The sequence below is a fragment of the Carettochelys insculpta genome, chromosome 12 (assembly GCF_033958435.1).
Source record: "Carettochelys insculpta isolate YL-2023 chromosome 12, ASM3395843v1, whole genome shotgun sequence".
NCBI classification, from domain to species: Eukaryota; Metazoa; Chordata; order Testudines; family Carettochelyidae; genus Carettochelys; species Carettochelys insculpta.
The window spans coordinates 9,336,592-9,357,356 of record NC_134148.1 but is presented as its reverse complement, the minus strand read 5'-3'; the positions used below and the strand labels follow the sequence as shown (position 1 = coordinate 9,357,356).

At 43.3% G+C, this 20,765-nt stretch overlaps 1 protein-coding gene across 1 annotated transcript in view; it reads left to right on the top strand.

The window, feature by feature from the left end:
* The first annotated feature begins 3,270 nt into the window (after window positions 1-3,270).
* IDH3A (isocitrate dehydrogenase (NAD(+)) 3 catalytic subunit alpha) overlaps window positions 3,271-20,765 on the top strand; it is a 34,116-nt gene continuing 16,621 nt past the window's right edge. Inside the window, exons 1-8 of the mRNA XM_075006293.1 lie at window positions 3,271-3,402; window positions 11,083-11,145; window positions 13,467-13,550; window positions 14,286-14,400; window positions 16,558-16,745; window positions 17,001-17,134; window positions 18,671-18,773; window positions 18,848-18,912. Of these exons, the coding sequence (XP_074862394.1) occupies window positions 3,379-3,402; window positions 11,083-11,145; window positions 13,467-13,550; window positions 14,286-14,400; window positions 16,558-16,745; window positions 17,001-17,134; window positions 18,671-18,773; window positions 18,848-18,912 (776 nt within the window). The 5' untranslated portion in view covers window positions 3,271-3,378. The remainder of the gene's footprint in view (window positions 3,403-11,082; window positions 11,146-13,466; window positions 13,551-14,285; window positions 14,401-16,557; window positions 16,746-17,000; window positions 17,135-18,670; window positions 18,774-18,847; window positions 18,913-20,765) is intronic.

Here is a 20,765-nt window from a genome sequence, read left to right as displayed (position 1 = left end):
CCATAATAGTTCATGTAAATATTGACATTATGTTTAGTCACAAAGGCAAAACTCTCTTTTTCAGCTCTGGGCCTCAGATCCGGGCTTTCCAGGCTCATACCAACATCTCTTACCCCACGCTGTTGTGTGGAGTACCAGGGTTGACAGCTCAGCCCAGAGAAATCGATTTTACCACATCTTCGCACACATGGCAAAACTGAAATCTGAAAGCTCAATCATGGTGCATCGAATGCTAGGTAAATATAGACATATCCTTAGTCCTATACAGTAATTTTTGCAACAACAGCAGGCCAGAATCCTCACTCCTGCCTCTCCACTTGCAGGAAAAAAAAAATCATTCCGTGTGTAAGGAACGTGGCAGCAGGAACGCAATGCTGCTGAAGGCTGGGAGGAATGTGTCTCCCAGAGATCATTTGCATGAGAATGCGAAGGTATGCATGTGTGATACCTTTCAGGCAAAGCCTAATGGGAAGCAAGTAAGCCATGAGATTTTGTCTATTGTAAACACATTGTTGTAAAAATCACAATTTATACAGACACTCAGTGTGGGAGTTGTGGGATCTCACCAATGCTCTGGGTTGTTGTGGGGGACAAAGCAGTTGCCGTAGCTCCTAAGACAGTGATTATACAGGGCTCCCTGGTTTAAAGCACTGTAAGGTAGGAGAGGGGATTAGTTGAGTTAGTGAGGGTCTTGGGCTTGTCTATATCTTGGTGATATAGCTATAGGCCTGGTTTGACTAGTCCTTCCTATCTGTTGAAGGGTGGAGCTTGATATTAGGGTTTCATGATACTCCACCCTGGAAATATTACGAGCTGAAATCACTGGGGTTCTGTCTCAGGGTGATCCCTGAGCAGTGGACAATGGTGGCTAGTAGGAGCAGTGGTGGATGACAGTGGGTGGCTGGTAGGGTAGGAGGAGTAGCTAGCAGGTGGCACTTAGTGGGATGCTGCAGACAAGTAGACAGGTAATACTACCCTGGTGATGCACCTGTGGGCTCTGGGTCTGGGACTGCACTGCCAGAGGTACACCCTGTAACTATGGCTATGTCTACACTAGCCCCAAACTTTGAAATGGCCATGCAAATGGCCATTTTGAAGTTTACTACTGAAGCGCTGAAATACATATTCAGTGCCTCATTAGCATGTGTGCAGCCGCAGCACTTCGAAATTGATGCGGCTTGCTGCCATGTGGCTTGTCCCAACGGGGCTCCTTTTCGAAAGGACCCCGCCTTCTTCGAAGTCCCCTTATTCGTATGAGCAGATGGGAATAAGGGGACTTTGAAGTAGCTGGGGTCCTTTTGAAAAGGAGCCCCGTTGGGACGAGCCGCGCGGCAGCAAGGCCCGTCAATTTTGAAGTGCTGCAGCCGCCTGCATGCTAATGAGGCGCTGAATATGTATTTCAGCGCTTCATTAGTAAACTTCAAAATGGCCATGGGAATAAGGCCATTTACAAAATGGCCATGGGAATAAGGGGACTTCGAAGTAGGCGGGGTCCTTTTGAAAAGGAGCCCCGTGGGGACAAGATGCGCGGCAGCGAGGCGTGTCAATTTCGAAGTGCCACGGCCGCCCACATGCTAATGAAGCGCTGAATATACATTTCAGCGCTTCATTAGTAAACTTCGAAATGGCCATTTGCATGGCCATTTCGAAATTTGGGGCTCCTGTAGACGTAACCTAAGTGGGGTGAGATTGTCCCAGGCCACTGGGTGTGGGCTCGAGCAGGTCGATTGTATCCTTGACAGGAAACCCCTAGGAGCTGAACCTGGCCCTTCTGGCAGGCACCTGGCATTAATAGAAGGGTTACACATGCAATCTATCAAATGGTGATTTAACCAGGCCTTTACCCACAGATATTCCCCAGCTCAGGGCCTTTCACAGGAATCATGTGCAAAACAGCTGCTCAGTGCTGATATCTGCTATGGCCAACAAACATTTGAAAGCCAGAGTCAGGACCCTTAATATTGAGAGAGGCTTAGAAATACACTGGGATTGGTTTTATTTGCTTTCTGTTCCGGAGCCTGTAGGATTCATTTTTTCCAGCTTTTCTCCAGAAGGCCTGAATCTCACTTTCTTATTGGAAATGAAAGCTGAGGTTCTGGGATAAGGAGCTGACTCCAGGAGACAAACTCTAGCTGTTCTGAGGTTTATGACAAAGTCACAGCAGGATGATAACCCCTGTGCCCTGCTGACTCTTATGCCCATAGCAGTCCATCTTCAGGCACAGCCTGTGCCCCCTCTGGCTCTGTGCCTGCAGCACAGCCTGGGCCTCATGAGGCAGAGGCTCCCAGTAAGAACACAGTGCACAGATCTCAAAACGTCTGGGTGAACATGAGTAAGAATGCATGATGTTGCCCAGCCCAGGGCAGCTGCAGTTGCCTATGATCGCTGTCTGCTAGGCTGTTTGATGCCTCTTGCCAGCCTGTGACCTGGTGGCTTCTTATTCAGGACCACCTGCACTCCCAGCTCTCATTTCCCCAGCACCTCCCACACACCGTCCTCATAAGACCTCTCACTCAGCCCTCCCTCCCAAGGTGGCCAGAGCTGGGTTGCAGGGGCTTGTTCCCTGGGCCAGGTAAGACCGGACCAGCAGCTCTACCCCTCATGCCTTATTCTGTGCGCTGAGGCGGCTGCGCACCAGGCAGGGACGAGGGAACCGTTGGGCAGAAGAGGCGGGAACATGGAGCGAGCTGCCCTCGCTTACCTGTCAGTCAACACTTTAAGGGAGCGGGCCATCCTGTTAATGACCTGAAAGTCTGTTTTACTGACGAGGAATTTTCGCAACACGTTGGAAGAGAGACGCTGCTGAACTCTTTTATATTCAAATTCGACCCATTAACACGTGGTTGGAACTTGGATGGGAATTTTCTAGGTCGTTATAAGGGCTCTTTTATATACTTGGCTTTATCTAATTCTTGACTCCCCCCCGCCCCTCTGCTCTCTGATCTGCTCACCTTGATAATATTTTGCTGATTTGTCAACCTTGATTACTATGTTTGGTTCCCTGTGCCTCAAGTGCTGAGTCTGTTCTGGTACGGCTCTGCTCTGAAGAAGTGGGTCTGTCCCATCGAAGCTCGTCACCTAATGAATTATTTTGTTAGTCTTTAAAGCGCTACAGGACTGCTTTTTTGTTCCGATACAATATAGACTAGCAGGCCTCTCTCTGCTACTGCGCGCTCAAGTAGCGCTACTCAGCCCGCCCCCGGCGCGGACGTCACCCATTGTCTGACTGACAGCCTCGCTCGGAGGCGGCAGACGTTGCGCTGGGCGGGTCAATTGCCGGCTGGCGGGCGTGGGTAGTGCGCGGGCCGGTTCCGTTCTTTGGGTAGCGCGAGCGCAGCGGCGTCTCTTGCTGCAGCCAAAGGACGCGCGGGAGTCGCTATGGCAGCCGCATGGAAGCCCACGGTAAGCGCCGCCCTCGTGCTAGTCCCTGGTGGGGACCTGTGCATCCTGACCCTCCCCGGACCGCTCCCGAATTTGTGGGGCCTGGTTCGGCGGAGCTCCGCGGGCCGCGGTTGAGGGAGTAGGGCTGCAGGCCTGCTTGTGCCCTTGATTGGCCGGGGCCGGGGCTGGGAGCTGAGGAGCCGCAGGCTTGGGGGGGGGGGCGTCACAGTGCTGAGGGCGCAACGCCGCTGCCTTTGGATGCGTGTAGGCAGAGCCTCCTTAGTGTCCCGGGTCCCCTCCCCGCCTCGCTGGGTGGACGGAACGAGGACGGCGATGACCTTTCCCGCGTGTCCTCCCACGCATCGGCCCGAGGCCAGAGGGTACTGGACGACCACCCCAGTGGCTTGCCTGCCCCGCCGCTGCCGAGCGTTGCAGTATAAGTGGGTATTTTATTTCGTAGTTACCTTAGCACTGGGGGAAAGGTTCTCGCCCTCCCGTTCATCTGGGCTCTTCCCTGCCTAACAGGCGTTTGTTCTCCAGGTGGCCCTGAAGTTAGTGTTTCCCATTCCTTATCCGAGTAGCCGTGGCCCTATTCTACACTGTTTGTGCCCAGTTACCAGTTCTGATACCTTGCTACGCAGGGATGGTGTGGGGTTTCTGGAGCATGGCCTTGTCCAGAGACATGGTTGTCTTTCCCCAAAGGTTAACTGCCTTGGGGGCTGCTGTACCTAGGAATGGTAAAGAGGGAATTTGTAGCTCTCTTTTCTTTTTCTTTTTTTTTAGTTATTTGGATTATTTCTTGAAATTGTGTTTGTAAATTGGTGTTTACATGTAACAACAGAGTGGCAAATAGAGTTCAACTTACCTTTCCTTATCTCATATTTTATTAATAAAACAGAAAATACTTTTTTCTGGAGCTCCTGTGTATTTTGAGTGCTTTTGCTACTGCTTGTGTTTTTGAACAGGCTAACAACTTGCTACCATATACTCCTTTCAGGGCCCAGGGTTTGTCACCTGTATGGAGGTCTCCCCACCCCCTTTAACATTTTATTTTATACAGGTGAAATGCAGTTACAGTGAATTTCAAGGACATCAGCTGGTTGCAGGTTAAATATTGATAATGTCTACCTTTGTATTGTATTGTAGCTTTGCTTTATAATTATAATTAAGTTCATACAGTAGACCTCCAACTTATGCAAAGGCTGCATTCTTGCACAACTGTGTAAGTCAAATTTCACGTAACTTGAGGGGGGGCAGGAAACTGAACAGCGTGGCAGGGCTAGTCATTTTCTTGTCTCCTGTGAATGGCAGGCAGCCCAGAGCCTGGTTCTGCACTGCTTACCCCTCACAGGAAAGGGGAAAGTGACCAGCACTGCTCATTTCTCCCGCTCTTGTCAGTGGCAGCAGCCTGACTCTTACGGCCCCACACAGGAGCAGGGAGACTGCTTCCTCCACCCCCAACAGGAGCAGGGAAGTTGACCAGTACAGTAGCGCTGATCCGTTTCACTGCTCCTGTAAGTGATGGGAAGCTAGTGCCTGGCTCCCAGCTACCCACCACTCACAGGAGCCAGGAAACTGATTCCCTGCTCCTTTGAGTGGCTATGAGCTGGTGCCTGGTCCCAGGCTGCCTGCCATGTGTGGGAGCCAGGAAACTAATCAGTCTGGGGAAGCACTGGAAGATGTTGGTGCTATGTCTTGCTCACCTGAACCCCCAGTCTTTCTCCCCTCTCACCCATTCCCACTTTTCTCCCTCCCTACAATCCCCTCTCACCTCACATCATTTTCCCTCTAATTTCTCTATTCCTCTGATTCCTAAAACTGGTCCCTGCTCAAAAGTCATTCACAAGCTGAATTCCTTCCCTGCCCTGAGACAAATTTCATTCTTATCAAAATCAAATTACCAGCACCCATGATTTACAAATCATAGCACCCTGCAGTCATCTGTTGCAAAACTCCTTTTGCTGAATGGGGTTGTGATTGACTTATCCTTATATATGTTAACTGACTATATGGTAAGTTTACACCATTTATCTCAATGAAATCTATCTGTGATTCACGTGTACCTCCACTCTCTGTTTAACAGGAGGAAACAGGTTTGGGAAACAGCCTGTAACTTAGTCAAATGACCCCAGATTTGGAAAACTAGTGCTACTCTACGTCACCAGGAGGCAGATTTCCAAGAAAAGTAACATTTGGATTTCAGAGCACTTAGAAAGTTGATGTTTAAAGCTCATAAAATGATGGAAACTGATGTTTTTCTGTAATTTGCCATTGCTGGTGGGTGGTGGTGGAATATGGGTCCTGAGGCCCTTGTACTACAGGGAGAGGAATCAAGGCTGGAGTCTGTGGAAAGCTGAAAAAGGCATGGAGGGTCCTAAGGCTATGGTAGATAAGTTCCCCCCACCCAAGCCCCACCTCCTGGAGCCTGTTGCAAGAACCTTCCCCACCCCATGCTGGGAGAGGAGAGAGAGGGCAGTGAAAGGGGCATGTGTGGGACACTGGGGGCATAAGCTTTTGGCTATGAGTGAGAGGCCCTGATGGAGATTGGCTGCTGGTACTCACCTGTGCTAGGAGGTTCCTGCCTGGATTGGTGAAGGATCCCACTTCTGCAAAAGGGAAGGGTCTGTCCCTCCAAGTCAGAAGCCTGGAAGAGCAGGGGCAGGGCACATCAGACTGCCCTTTGTGGACTGCCTGCATTACTGAAGATGAGGAACCCATGGCAGCCAGAAGGCCAGAAAAAGAATGGAAGATTAAGCAGACTGAACAGCTCCAGTGTGCGCTTGTGAGGCAAACACAAAGAAAAAAATGGGGGGGAGGGGGTGGGCTTGTGATTCCTGCTGCAGGCACCAGTTTCTCTCTGCCCCCTTGAGATGCAGGGACCCCAGAGTGTGGGTCCTGGGGGCTACCCCACTTCATCTTCTGGGTTGGAAGGCTCTGATTCCTTTTATTTAATATTAGATTTACCCAGCATTGCTTGGGTCCTTAATTAAATTAATTTTTTTTCATTTCATCCGTTGCTCTGGGGTGGGGCTGAGGAGTTCAGTGTGCAGGCTTCCCCTGGGAAAGAGGACAACCTCTGCCACTGTAGCAGCTTGAGGCCAGGTGAGAAGAACCTGTCTATGGGTGCTGTAGGAGTTCATGTCCCCTGGGTGGGGGACAGACAGACACAAACTCACTCTCCTGAATATATAGTAGATAGCTGTACCTCTTTCCACCCCTGCCTCTGCTGCCCAAATGGGATTATAGCTGTCCTCCTTCACCAGCCATGATCATTGTACAATATAACTGTCCTTGCTAGCAGAACCTACCCTTTCTCTTGTGTGAGAAAGTCACATTCTAAGCACATTCCATTGTCCTGGCACAACTAAACCCTTACCTTCCTTTTAAGTTATAAGAAGGCACTGTATACCAAATTTGGCAGTCCTAGCTCTTACTGTTTAGGAGGAGTTTTTGGACAAACACACACAGATACTGTCCCGTGAAAGCTCATCACCAAATAAAACATTTTGTTAGTCTTTAAAGTGCAACATTTCTGCTGTTTTGTTTTGTCACAGATACTCACAAACTCCCTTGGATGTATAGAAGACTTTAGAGATGACTAAAAATGGATTCTACAGGTTCTACCTCTCTGAACCGGAATTCTTATCTGGCAACATCCCTCATTCGGCAGCCTGTGCCTGCTGTCAGCTGCCAGGACCCACAGCAGGGTGGGGGGGCTGGCAGGCAGTGGCTGTGAACAGCTGCAGGCTGCTGGGATGTGTGGGTGGTAGGAAGCTGCAGTGGATGGTGGCTGCTAGGACACAAAGGCAGTCAGATGCTGGAACCCAGCTGCTAGGACCTGGGGTCAGTGAGGAGTCATCTGGGGGAGACTGAGGGAAGATGACTTTTCCTCCTTTGGAAAAGTCTCATATCTGGCTTGGGTCAGGTCTCAAGGGCTCCAGATAAGAGCGGTTCAACCTATAGGAAAAGGCCTGCTTTTAACAAAGAATTGTTCTCTTTTATTCTGGGCTAGAATAAGCTTATTAATACTTCGTGTTTATATTCTAATTTGCAGTCTAGTGCACTCGATCACCCTAAACACTTTATTTTTTGAAATTGGTTATTAGTGTGGCAGCTTTCCCACAGGCAGGGTTGCTTGTTTTGTATTAAAAACTAAACTTCTTCTGAATACAATATTGGATCTGGTTCAAGGGTGCCCAGCCTAAACTTAATAGCATCTATTTATTGTCTACAACACAGTGAACAATAAGTTTTCCCCAGTGAACAATAAACTTTTACTGTTAGACCTGTATTCAAATCCTGGAAAAAAATTTAACCCCTTTGAGTCCTCTATTAAATTCTTGGGGGAAAAAACAGTGATCTGTTATAAAACAAAGCAGCAGAAATGTAGCACTTTAAAGACCAACAAAATAATTTATTCGGTGATGACCTTTCATGGGACAGACCCACTTCTTCAGATCTATCTAATTTCCAACACAGATTGACATAAGTACAGAGGACCAAAAAGGAAAAAACATTGCAATTAAAAACTGACAAATCAAATAGGATAGAAGGAAGGGGGTGAGAGATGGGGGGAATGTTAATTGTCCTGTCTGAGATAATTCCTAGTGTCAAAGGAAGGGAAGCAGTCCTTGTAATGTGTGACATAGTTGATGTCTCTGTTCATACCACATGTTAATGTGTCGAATTTGAATATGTACTCTTGACTCAGAAATCTCATGCTCTAATCTGTTAAATTCTGTTACAGGACACAGATTCTCAGGTCTTTACCAGAATGGCCCACTCATGGAAATAGTAAGAGAGACAGCCATGTTAGTCTGTATTCTATCAAAACAAAAAAGCAGTCATGTAGCACTCTAAAGACTAACAAAATAATTTATTAGGTGGTGAGCTTCCGTGGGCTAGACCCACCTCTTCAGACCACAGCCATCAGAAATTTCTGATTTGTGAACCTTGATAACCATTTTCTCTGTGCCCTAAATATTGAGTCAGCCATACCAGAACAGACTACTTCCCTCTGTGAAGCCTGTATTAAGCTCCTAACTTGTGGCAAAGGCAGATCTGCTGCAACCACTGTATCACACTGGGTTGTCTATAATTTTCATGCAATTTGTGGATACAGACTAACACAGCTACCCCTCTGATAGTTACAATTTTTGCTTGTCTCCAGAATTACCCTTTGGTATTACAAGCAAGAGCTGTACTCTGAAGACACCCAGATGTTTTCATATCTAAGGCAAAAACAACAAGGTGTCTTGTAGCTTCCTAAAGAGCACAACTGTCCCATTCATTGGATGATTTGGGATGCCTGTCCTGGATCCCACACTTTGAGGGGCCCTGGGGCAGCCACTTCAAACTATCCTATATAGCTGTGTGTCCTAGGGAGGCCTGCGGAGTTACATCTGGGGGCTGGCAGGGGCGGTGGTGGTGGGAAGTGACCCAAGCCTGCTCTGTTCCATTTCCTTGAGTGATGTGGACTCAGGAGTAGAGCAGAGTGAGCTGGGGCCTGCTGCTGGTTCGCTCTGCTTCCCGCAGCTCTCACCGCCATGATGACTGCAAGGTGGCCTGACCCTTGCTGCCACCCCATGCCAGACACCCTGGTAATGCCCCAGATTGAATTTCTTGGGGAAGGGTCCTTCAGGGAAGGCCTGTCATGAGGGCAGGAGGGGGTAGAGCAGGAAGAGTCAGGGTACAGTTTGGAGGAAAGGGTGGAGAGGGACTGGAGCTGGGGTGGGAATAAAGCCTTGCAGTGTTGTCCTAGGCCCTGCATCCACTAAGGGGTAGGCCTCTTAAAGACTAACAAGTTTATTGGGCATAAGCTTTCATGGGCTGGAACCCATTTTGTCAGATGCATCTTATAACATGGACTCCAACCAGTGAAAGCTTATGCCCAAATAATTTTGTTAGTCTTTAAGGTGCTATGTTTTTGCTGAAACAGATTAACATAGCTACCCTTCTGAAACACATCTAAGGCAGTTCATATTTCCTCTTATGCGTGTTCCTCTCTGAAGTGTACAGCATGTTGTGATGTTCAGTGCTTGTGTTTTGTTATGAGATTGTAAATTTCATGTTTGCAGCTAAGGTTCATGCTTACCTCTAATCACCTTTTCTGTAGCATTCATAACAATATCAAATATGAGAACTGCATCATTTCTAATCATCTTGCCTATACTCTGTCCTCCTTGTCAGACAGTTGTGTTGAATTAGCATTAAGAACATAACAGTAAGTTTTGGATAAAATGTCTTCCTGTCTCTCGTCCAGCTGGTACTTACATTAATGTAACATGATGTATCTATAGTGTAATGTGCTCTTATGCTATTTTATTGTGTGTGGTAGAATGGGTTATGATAACTTATTTTTTAAAATTAAAAAAAAAATTAGTACACACCCTTCTACTTCATCAGCATCTGCTTTCCTAGTACTATTAACCCACTTAAAATGAACTTCAAGTTTAAAATTCCACCACATTCATGTGGGTAATCGATATATGAAAATGAGTGTTATTTACAAAAGTGCTTGCCATTGGCCTGTCTTTCCTGCCATTGAAATGAGTGGTAAAAATTCCCCAGGTTCCAGTAGGTAGTAAGGCCAAAGCTGAGTGCTTTTAAAATTCCTACCCCAGGTATTTTAACTGCCATCAAGGCAGCTGCTAATCAAGTCTTGTAGCAAAATCCTTAAGCTAAATTTTCCATACTTGTAAAGAGGACAGTGTTGTCATGTTTTATTACTTGTTTTGTTGCAAATTTTGCTGTAAGTTTCAGTGCAGCTTTGTATTAACTCTCCACATGAAGGAATAACTTCAGCTTATTGTCTTAAGCCATGTCTACACATGCCCCTCCCTTTCGGAAGGGGCATGTAAATGAAGAAGGTCAAAATGCTAATGAGGCACTGATATGAGTACTCAATGCCTCATTTGCATAACAGCTACCCTGTGCATCAAAAATGCTGCTTTTGAATTGCAAACTAGCTGTGTAGATGGGGTTCTTTTGAAAGGACAGCCAGATTTTGAAAGCACCCTTCTTAATTTTTGTTTCCTTGTACTCTCCTGTCTGTGTCCATCTGTTGCCTCTTTGGGGCAGGGATAATCTGTTTTGTTCTGTGCAAGCAGTGTCTAGAACAATGGTGTCTTGCTACTTAACTAGAGTGGTTGGGTGCTGCAGCCCCATGTAAATACAAAAATATTAGTCAATCATTATCCATATGACTAAAACTGATGCATCTTTGTATCCAATTTGTAATATCTTAAGACCCTTCGTGTGGATGGTTTTCATGAACAGGACTTCTACAATTTTTTTGTTCCTATAATAAAACGCCTTATTTTCAGACTCCTAAGTTCTCTCATTTTAGACTTCTAAATCCAAATAGTGCTTGTGGTGTATTTTACTCTTTTTTCCTAAGATTTTTTTCCAATATGTTACAAGCTTATTGTCACCATTAATTAAGAATGGAAGAAATATTTATTGATTAAAAAGTCTTGGAAATACAAGACAAATTAATGAAAATGTTTCCAAACTGAAAGTTTTGGTCATCTGAAGAAAGTATTTACCTACTAAATGAATGACAGCTAACGTTAGCAAAGATATCCCTAGTATAAAATGTGAACTGAACTAGGCAGTATTTCAAAATGCAAACCAGCTGCATATTCAGCTGTCATGCTTTCAATTTACATGCTAAAATACCCTTTTTTTTTTTTTTAATAGGTGTCCCGCTTGCTAGAAGCTTTCAAAAACCAAAAACAGATGACCAGACGTTTTAGTAATGCTGTGAGTATAATATCATTTTTTTCTTTTGAAAAGTTTCTCAATAAAAGTACTGAACAACTTACTGAATAAGATAAAGTTGCTGGATAAGATAATGTAAAGTTATTACATTTCTAAACAATTTAAAGATAAGCGGCAAGTAAAATGGCCATATGCTCTTATGCTTTGTTGGATTTTTCTTGACTAACTTGACATGTTCATCTACACATACACTAACAATTTTAATAACTCCTTGTGAAAATGATAGCAATTGCCCAGAAAATTCATAGCATTTGATCACATTAATTGGATAATGATAGTTTAGAAATCAGCCATTCTGAAACTTTTATAGAAACTTCAGTGGCAATGTTGTTAAGAAGCTTCTAATCATCTTTTTATTTTGCTACTTTTCTATAAGCAGTAGACTTACTTGCTGTTTAGCTGATATTGTTTAATTCAAATCTCTGCCTACAAAGTCTTTAAAGAATTCTGTAAACACTTTGAAATTAGTATTAATTACATTTTAAAAACTGCTGCTTTTAGAATATCTAGGTGTGTGCCCTTTTGAAGTACCTCTGTAGTGCTACATTTTAGTTTACCGCATGATGGTGTGATTTTTTTTCCCTCTTGAGCTTGTTTTTGTGATTTCATTATATATGAAATTTTTACCCTCTTTGTGTGTATGTACAAAATACAAATATGCTCTTGAAACTTCATTTAAAGAGGGTTTGAAAATTGCTTTGACTTATGTATATAGCAGTGTAACGCCTACTGTTTCATGGGTCGTGTGACATTCAGGAGAGTTTGTGACTTTGAATGGTATCAAAATAGCTTGGTACTTTCAGTGATAAAACATTTGGGGGAAAAGAAACTTAAAAAAAAAAGTTGCCTGGGGCACAATTGTATGTTAGTGAAAAAATAAGACTGGGAGTTGTATCTTGGGCTCCAGGTACAATGAAGTTGGTGTTTGTAAGTTCATGTAAGATCTTAAATCCTTCTTTTGGCTGTACTGCAGCCACACATAGCTATCAAATCGCTTATATTAATGGAGGAAAAATAAAACACAAGCACAATAGCTTAGCAGTCAACTTACGTGATCCAAGGGTATGGCAGTTCTTGAAGACATACAAATAATTGTGTAGTAACAGACAGAAAGCCATGCTAGTCTATATACTATCAAAACAAAAAGCAGTCAAGTAGCACTTAAAAGACTAACAAAATAATTTATTAGGTGAGCTTTCGTGGGACAGACCCACTTCTCCAGACCATAGCCATAGCTGATAGACTAGCACGGCTTTCCCTCTGTTACTATGCTGTCTGAGGGCTCTCCTTTCATCCCAATCAAGTCGCCTCTTCCATAGTGGTTCTCCTCTATGCATTTAATTGTGCTCTGTACTTGTGGGTGACTTTCCTGTGCACTAAGAACATGTCTTCCTGAGTTTTTGTCCTGTGGATCTGTGCCACTCTAACAGCTGGGTGGGAAGGGGTGAACAGTGGTCAAAGAGCCTGCTGTTAAGTGCACTGCAATAAAACGGTGGCCAGACGTTAAGAATATATACTTAATGTACATGAGATAAGTTTAACAATGCAGAAAGAAATTTTATGAAAGAACCTCTGTGAAACACAATAGGGATGTGTTCCGCAGAAAGGCAAATTTTGGCTTTTAAGTATCCTCTCTGCTTCTGGCACTACACGGAAATGCTGTCTCCTGTGCAAAGTGCCAGAAAGAAGAAAATATCTGTATTCTATCGAGGAGGAGTGTGACTAGGAAGACTGCTTTTGAATTAGGTTAACTATCTTTATATTTCAGAGCCACTAAGGCATCTTTGGAACGCAAAGCAAGCTGTTTGTGAACGAGTTCCTGTTTGCACTCCTCTGTGGTACAGTGTTATCCTTAAAATGACTGACATTGAGGCTACGTCTACACTAGCCTAAAACTTCGAAATGGCCATGCAAATTCAGCGCCTCATTAGAATGCTGGCAGCTGCAGCACCTCAAAATTGACGCGGCTCGTCCACACAGGGCTCCTTTTTGAAAGGACCGCAGCAACTTTGAAATCGCATTATTCCTAACAGCAGATAGGAATAAGGGGATTTCGAAATTCCCGGGGTCCTTTCAAAAAGGAGCCCCATATGGACAAGCCACGTCAATTTCAAAGTGCCGCGGCTGCCGGCATTCTAATGAGGCGCTTCATAAGTAAACTTCAAAATGGCCATTTGCATGGCCATTTCGAAGTTTTGGGCTAGTGTAGACAGGGAACAATCTTGATTTTTTTCCCCAAAACATTTGTAAATGTTCTGATGAATGCAGTGTTCCTTAGGTGTACTATCTGACTTCTTGCATAGGTACAGACAGTAACTTTAATCCCAGGAGATGGCATAGGACCGGAGATTTCTGCTGCTGTTATGAAGATTTTTGATGCTGCTAAAGTAAGTAATTCCTTTAATTCATTAGTCATGTACAGTACATATTTTACCAACATTATAATGTCCCACTGAATTGACTGAAACATTTGCAGCATTCTATTTAGACATGGAGCACAGTCATATCTGTTCCTGTCTGTCAGGAATTTTGATTAATCTTGCTTAATTACTATGTTTAATGTTAAGTCTTTTAAAACTCATGTTTATGTTTCTTGAAAAATATCTAACGTGAGATATCACCATAGTGAAAGTGGTAGGTAGCGTGGTGAAAGTAGTTCTAATAAGTCTGGAAAAATATTAAAGTAGGCATCTCATAGTGCCTTCAGCAGTTAGTTATATTGGGACTCTGCTCTATTTTCAAATGCCTAACTCTAGAAACAATTCTCTTTGGGCTGAAATAGCCCATGCTTGTCTGCAGTGTTCCCTGTAAGCTGAGCGCTTGGGCAGCCATGCAGGAGAGATTGACATGCCACACAGCTGATTAGTAGAGCACCCACAGCCACCCACTGTGGGCAGCATATGTTTCTATTGGTGGTAGACATTCACACATGCTTTGGTGCAAGTACGAAAATTTATTCCACCCATGGATGGAAAAAATTAGAGGGAACACTGCTTGTCAGCTCTGAAAAAAATTTGGGAGGTGTGAGCAAAATCTTGTCAGCATTTCTTCTTTTAACAAAATGTATATACACACTTACAAAATTCCAAATGCAGAAGATAATTTCAAACAACTGTGTTTAGGCCCCCATTCAGTGGGAAGAGAGAAATGTTACAGCTATCCAGGGACCAGGAGGAAAGTGGATGATTCCTCCAGATGCCAAAGAATCCATGGATAAAAACAAGATGGGACTGAAAGGTACTGCATGGGTTGATCTTGAGCTACTAAAAGCAACTGCTGCTTGTACTGTGGGGGTGTGTTTTGGAAGTGATGTGTGGCAGTGTACAAGACAAAATACCCTATGTCATAATGGAATGGTGAAGCAGTGCACTGAAGCAGTCATTTAAAATTTCAAAGCACAGCCTTTAAATGAGAGAGCAGCACTAAAAGTTGAAATGAGTGAACATCCCTAGCTAGAATTAGCGAACAGGTAGGTAAGTGCCCTCTGTTTCTGTGTATTGACACGCTCGCCCGCATGATTTCCTAAATGGCATTGCATTTCAGTGAATGAATATACCAATTAGTGTGTGTTGAAGGGTGGACTCACTGGAAGCGTTACCCTTCATGACTGGTCATAGTGTACCAGGCTTTCTTCTAATGCTCCCTGCCAACAGCTGTTCTAACTCTGTACTGGTGTCTTCCACTTTTCATGATTTAATCCTTTGACCTGGTTCCCCTTCCAGAGTGAAAAAGTCCTAAAACGAAAGTTCAGTGTCCTTACATTGGGTCTTTCTCCCCCTGCCAGTTCTGGGCCCTTACACTCATCTTAGGGCTTTCAAAAGTCCATATTCCCTTATAAAGGGGCTTCACACCCTTTGCTGACAGCTGAGATTGAAATCCAGGTTCTTCTGCATCTTTGGGTTCTAGCTGCCGGACGATTCAATGGGCAGGCCAGGTCTGTCACTTCTGGCGTGCTCTTTACCACCTCTCTGGGTTTCTTTCTACGTTAAACTGTCAGCAGCCCCTTCCGGAGCCCGTAAAATACTTGTATTTATCTCAGGTGTCACAACTCTTTCATGTCTGTAAGCTCCATGACTTCAAAAGGTGCATCCTTTTTTCAGAGGCACGGCTTACAGAGGTCCATCACTTGGAGTCCCCCAGTAAATCTCAACTGAAAAAATAAATGTAAACCAATTTTTGCCCTCCTTAAGCTTAGTTTTTCGAGTCAGTTTTTCCTGTAATCCATTCCCCCAGTTAAATGTCTCCCAGGGCTCTGCTCTAGGAAATCTGTATCCTGCCCTTTTATCAGGGTTGTGCCACCACCCTAATGACTGCACCATATGTCTCCTTGTCCTTGGCAGAACTTCTAGGAAAGGATCCCAAGAGCTTTTGTCCCCCAAATCTTTTTTTCCTTCTACTGCCTGGAAGTCCTTCCCTGGCCCAGCAGACCTCCATACCTCCCCACCAGAGGTTACTAAGTTCTTCCCTTTTCTTCTTGCAGCCTTCTTCTCTTCTGGGCTTCCTCTTATGGTAGCCCTCCAGCTTCTTCCTATCTGGGAATGATATTTAGTCTAATTTGAACTAGGTTGCAGATGCATTAAGCATTCTTCAGTTATGCTTTTATTCTCAGTGGGGCATACCCACTCATAGGGTGACATTTTGTGAAACCCCAAAGTGGACGCCACATGTGGTCAGTTGGACCTGTGAGGAGGCTCTAAAGCTTGTACCTCACCAACAGAAGTTGGTACACTAAGAGATGTTGCCTCACTCTCCTCTCTAGTCTTCAGTGTCAGACTTCACATAGGTTCTCTAGAGGTGTGAATACTAGTATTAATAGAATTGGGAACTTGTATAAAGTAGTGTGCTAGAACCTATATCTAAAACTGCACAAACTAGTGCTACTGATGCTGTGATACTTCATAGGAATGATCCCTGTTCTTTATAATATCTTGCTCAAGCATTATGTACCCAAGTAATGCTGTTAAATTCATTGAGAGAGCTTGTGGTGTTAATTGCTGTTCACCTTGAATAAAGAGCTTGGAATTTATCTCTCAAACCCCAGAATCTTTTCACTCTTTTTAATGATGTAGTGGGTGAGTTCCTCAACCTTTCAGCCCTGGTCAACACAAGAGCCTGTCAGGGCACTTGGGCAACATAGCTTAGACCTTTCTCTGCTTGTAGTGAATTTAAACCTGTGGTGCCCAGCTTGCTATTCACCAGCCACCCATTTGGCTGATTGAGTGTGGCTAGTTAGCTTGAACAATAAATTTATTTTCAGAATAGTGTGGCTAGTTCATTATAGCAGTAGCCTGCATAGTGTCTACTTGGCCGTACTGCTTCAGAACTGGTTGGACACTGGATTTAAGCTCTTGATTTGTGCTTTTGTATTTCATTAATTCTTGGTTTTTATTGCAGGACCTTTAAAAACTCCAATAGCTGCTGGACACCCTTCAATGAATCTGCTGCTGCGTAAAACCTTTGATCTCTATGCAAATGTTCGTCCTTGTGTCTCTATAGAAGGATACAAAACCCCTTACACTGATGTAAATATTGTCACAATTCGAGAGAACACAGAGGGAGAATACAGTGGAATTGAGCACGTGGTATGTTATTTGGGAAATGGTTAATTTTCTAGCAGGATTTTCTTTCTTCTGTTAATTACAATCTTGTATGGCAAAATTAGGAGATACTGTTTCAGATTAACTCCTCTGATTTACTTTATGTAAAGTGCATGTATACAGTGCTCTGTAGATACTTGCCCGTAAGAATTACATGTTCTTATTACAGATCTCCACACTGTCAACCCCCGCTTTATAAATCAGCATAATTTTTACTTTTGACAACTGTCTGTTTTTCAGATTGTTGATGGTGTCGTGCAGAGCATCAAACTTATCACAGAAGAAGCAAGCAAACGTATTGCTGAATTTGCTTTTGAGTATGCCAGAAACAATCAAAGAAGCCATGTTACTGCAGTGCATAAAGCAAACATTATGTATGTTGATATAATAGAGTAACAAACTTTAATAAAAGGATTTTGAGCTGTTAAAGGTGCAAAGTAATTTATGCAATCTTGCTCAGACATATAACGCCCATTCTATTACTGCTAGTGGGAAGAACTGACCCAGTGATGATGGTACTGCAGTAGTTACACAGCCAAATCACAGACAAGTTAGTATCTTCCTCCTTGAGCACTTAAACTATTTTAAAAATAAACTCAAAAATAAGAACACTAAAAGTAAATTTACATTCATAGGTCTGATCCACACTTAAAAATAAGATGAACCTAGATGTACTGTTTGTGGCTGTGTAGTTAAAGCATCTTTACCCCGCCCATTGAGACATGGCACAATTCACAAGAAGATTCTTCCATTGTCCTAGCTAAGAGCCTCTTGGAAAGGGGGATTACCAACAGCAAAGGAAAATCTCTTCTGTTGTTGTAGGAAATTTCTGCTCTCCAGTGAGCTATGTTGCACTTCTGTTGTGGCTGTAGTATAGATGTGTCCATGGGAAGTTCTGCCCAAGAATTTCATAGCATTTCACAATAAGCCTCAAAACTGAGCCACAGTATATATGTGATTGCATAATGTTTCTTTGCCTGTTTTTGTATCCTCAGACTTCATTACAAATACGTCAGTTTTGTTTGTTTTTGTAGTGCATATGACAGGTAGAAATTAGTGTTGTGATCAAAAAACACTTACATATAGGCAAAATGGTTGGGAGGTAGGATGTACTTCCAGTTCTAATTCCTGGTTTATTTTGTTAGTCTAACTTCTGACATTGCACCTGCCCAGTGCAATTTAACTCATTAGGAGTCAGTTCAGATTAGTTTTTGGGTTCTGGCAACCTAACTTATTCTGTATAGTGCACATTTTTGAGAAGTCTGAATATATTTCAAAACAGAACAAAGCTTTGTTTCCAAACTGCCTACAATAAGAATAAAGCATTTGCTCTGAACATATGGTAAATTGTGAGCATGTTTTTAAGGTAATGAAATCCAAAAAGTTAACATTTGAAGTAGTTCTTTGATCAGTTGCTAAATTGAATGTTTAGAGGCAGATCTTGGCCTCTAATGAGTTTGGTCTGAGTTTTGACAGAAGAGCTTTGTAGCTGCTTTAACCACACAGCAGGGGAATTCCCGCTTCTGTTGCAAAGCCAGTAGAGTCAACCAACATGTTACTCTTTTCATACATGCACTTGCCCTCTCACGGAGAACATTGGGTGCAGGCGTGGGCCATGGTCAAACATACTTCTGTCTGGCAATTTCCTGCCCCTATGGGGACACTACATGCCAGCCCAGATTAGAAACTGTCCTAATTTCCTCCTATAGTTGAATCAGCTGTTGGGTGATCCCATGAACAAAGTGGTGAAAAGCCACCTTTGGGCTCCCCACTATATCTCTAGTGAGGATCTGGCCTTTCTTTTTCTGTTGTTTCTAGAGGTGCTCTTCTTTTTTACCTTGAGGCAGTTGCTTTTTAAAACTGTTTATGTAGCTATGTTCTGTAACATTCATCTTTTATTCTAATTGCAGGCGAATGTCTGATGGGCTTTTTCTGAGAAAATGCAGGGAAGCTGCAGAAAACTGTAAAGATATTAAATTTAATGAAATGTATCTAGACACTGTGTGTCTGAATGTGAGTACCTAATCCGTTCTAATTTTTTATAGTTAAAATACATAACTTTAAAATTAAATCATTTTTCTTCCTAGATGGTACAAGATCCATCACAATTTGATGTGCTTGTAATGCCAAATCTGTATGGTGACATACTGAGGTAAGCAGAAGTGAGCTGGTTATGATTTAACCCTTAAAATACCATCACTTTCCAGATAACATTCAGATTAAGTGTTAGGCCGATATGGGTTCCTGTCTTCAGCACCTAGAATGTTTAAAACAACCCTTTCAGCTTCTCAATATGCTAGAAAGAAAAGCTGCAAGTGAGAACCAACCACAGAACAATTGAGTATTGAGGGAGATGTATCTCCTTATACCATCTAAATGGGATTGATATATAAAATGGAAGAGGGGAGAGTGTGTGCGCGCTCGTGCATGTGTGTGTAATGGACAGCTGTTACCTTAGTAAATATTTAATTTTCTGGTAATGTGTTTTTGGAAGAATGTTGACAGTGTAGCACCCTGCCATCAAAACCGTCACTGTGACTTGTGATGTCAACTGTCAGACCTGTTTGCCATAAAACACTTTATTGAATTGAATGCTGTTCTTACCAACTAGCAAAAACTCCTGTCTTTTATATGCACACACATTTAAAACTTCTGATTACTTTTTAAGAATTTTCTCCTTGCTTCTCTTGTTTCATCCAGCAAATCTTTGAAAAGTTGTGTTTTTGTCTTGATTTAGGCTAAATTTTAAAAAGTACCTTTACAGTTTCTGGATGTTAAAATTTATTTATTTATTAAAATTTATTTGTGACCCTAATACAAACAAATAACTGCAGTCACCCAAAGCTAGGAACATGGTGGAGAGGGCGGAAACCCACTCTAGTAACATTCACAAAACCCCAACCCCCAGTGCATTCTCTCATGCCAGAAGGCTTGGAAAAGAGATGGGTTTACTACAGCTTACTTGCAGGTCTGTATACAGCAGAATTACAGACTCACAGCAGAATTCTAGAGTAAAGCTGACATACAGCAGGGTCAGCCACCACCAAGGGGGTGTGTGTGCACATGTGTGCATGTTGGGGGAGGAGGGAGGGGCAGAGCTTCAGGCGGGAGTGTGCCTGAGGGCAGTCAACCCTTATGGCTACATAGAGGGCAGTGCTGACCCCTCTCTCCTCCCCTCCCCTCCCCTCCCTATCATCGCTGCGCAGAGCCGTGCTTTTACAGTGTTTCAAAGGAGCTCAAATCTCCAGCTGCGGCAATACCAAAAGTGGCAGCCAGGAGCTCTGGGCCCCTTTTGAAACATGGGGGGCCCCCCTTAAAAAAGTAAATGTAAAATATTTTTAAAACGTGTGTGTATATAGTATATTTGAATAAACTTCTCTGATTTCAGAGATTTATCACTTTTGCTATTTGAGTTGCATGTGGCTTTATAGCCTTGTATGTATTCTCTTCTAAAGGTTTAGAAAGGAATCTCATGGGTCCAGATTCACATGGGTGTTTAGGCTCCTAACCCCTGTTAAAATCAATGGAAGTCAGAAGCCCATGTACCAATCAAAACAAAACAAAGCAGTCTTGTAGCACTTCAAAGATTAATAAAATAATTTATTAGGTGATGAGCTTTCATGTCTTTAAAGTGCTTGTTTGTTTTGATAGAGTACAGACTAACACGGCTATCTCTCTGTCACTATATACCAGTGTGGTTCTTGGCCATGATGTGGGTTAGCAGTTGCCTTAGCAAGAACTGAAATGCCCACATGGTTGGCAGTACCCAGATTTCTCTGAATTAGTATCAGGTTTTAACTAAGGTTGGTCAGTGGATCTTGGTACTGCTCTGACTGTAATTTTTGTTTTAACTGCAGATGAATGAATTCCTTAATTTACAATGTTAGACATTTTTGCATTTTGAGTAAGTTTATTTCTTTTTGTGGCTCTTGGTTGCTTTTGGCTGTTGAAGTTGAGTAAAGCTGATATAAATACAGTTGTGAACTAATTCATTGCAGAATCCAC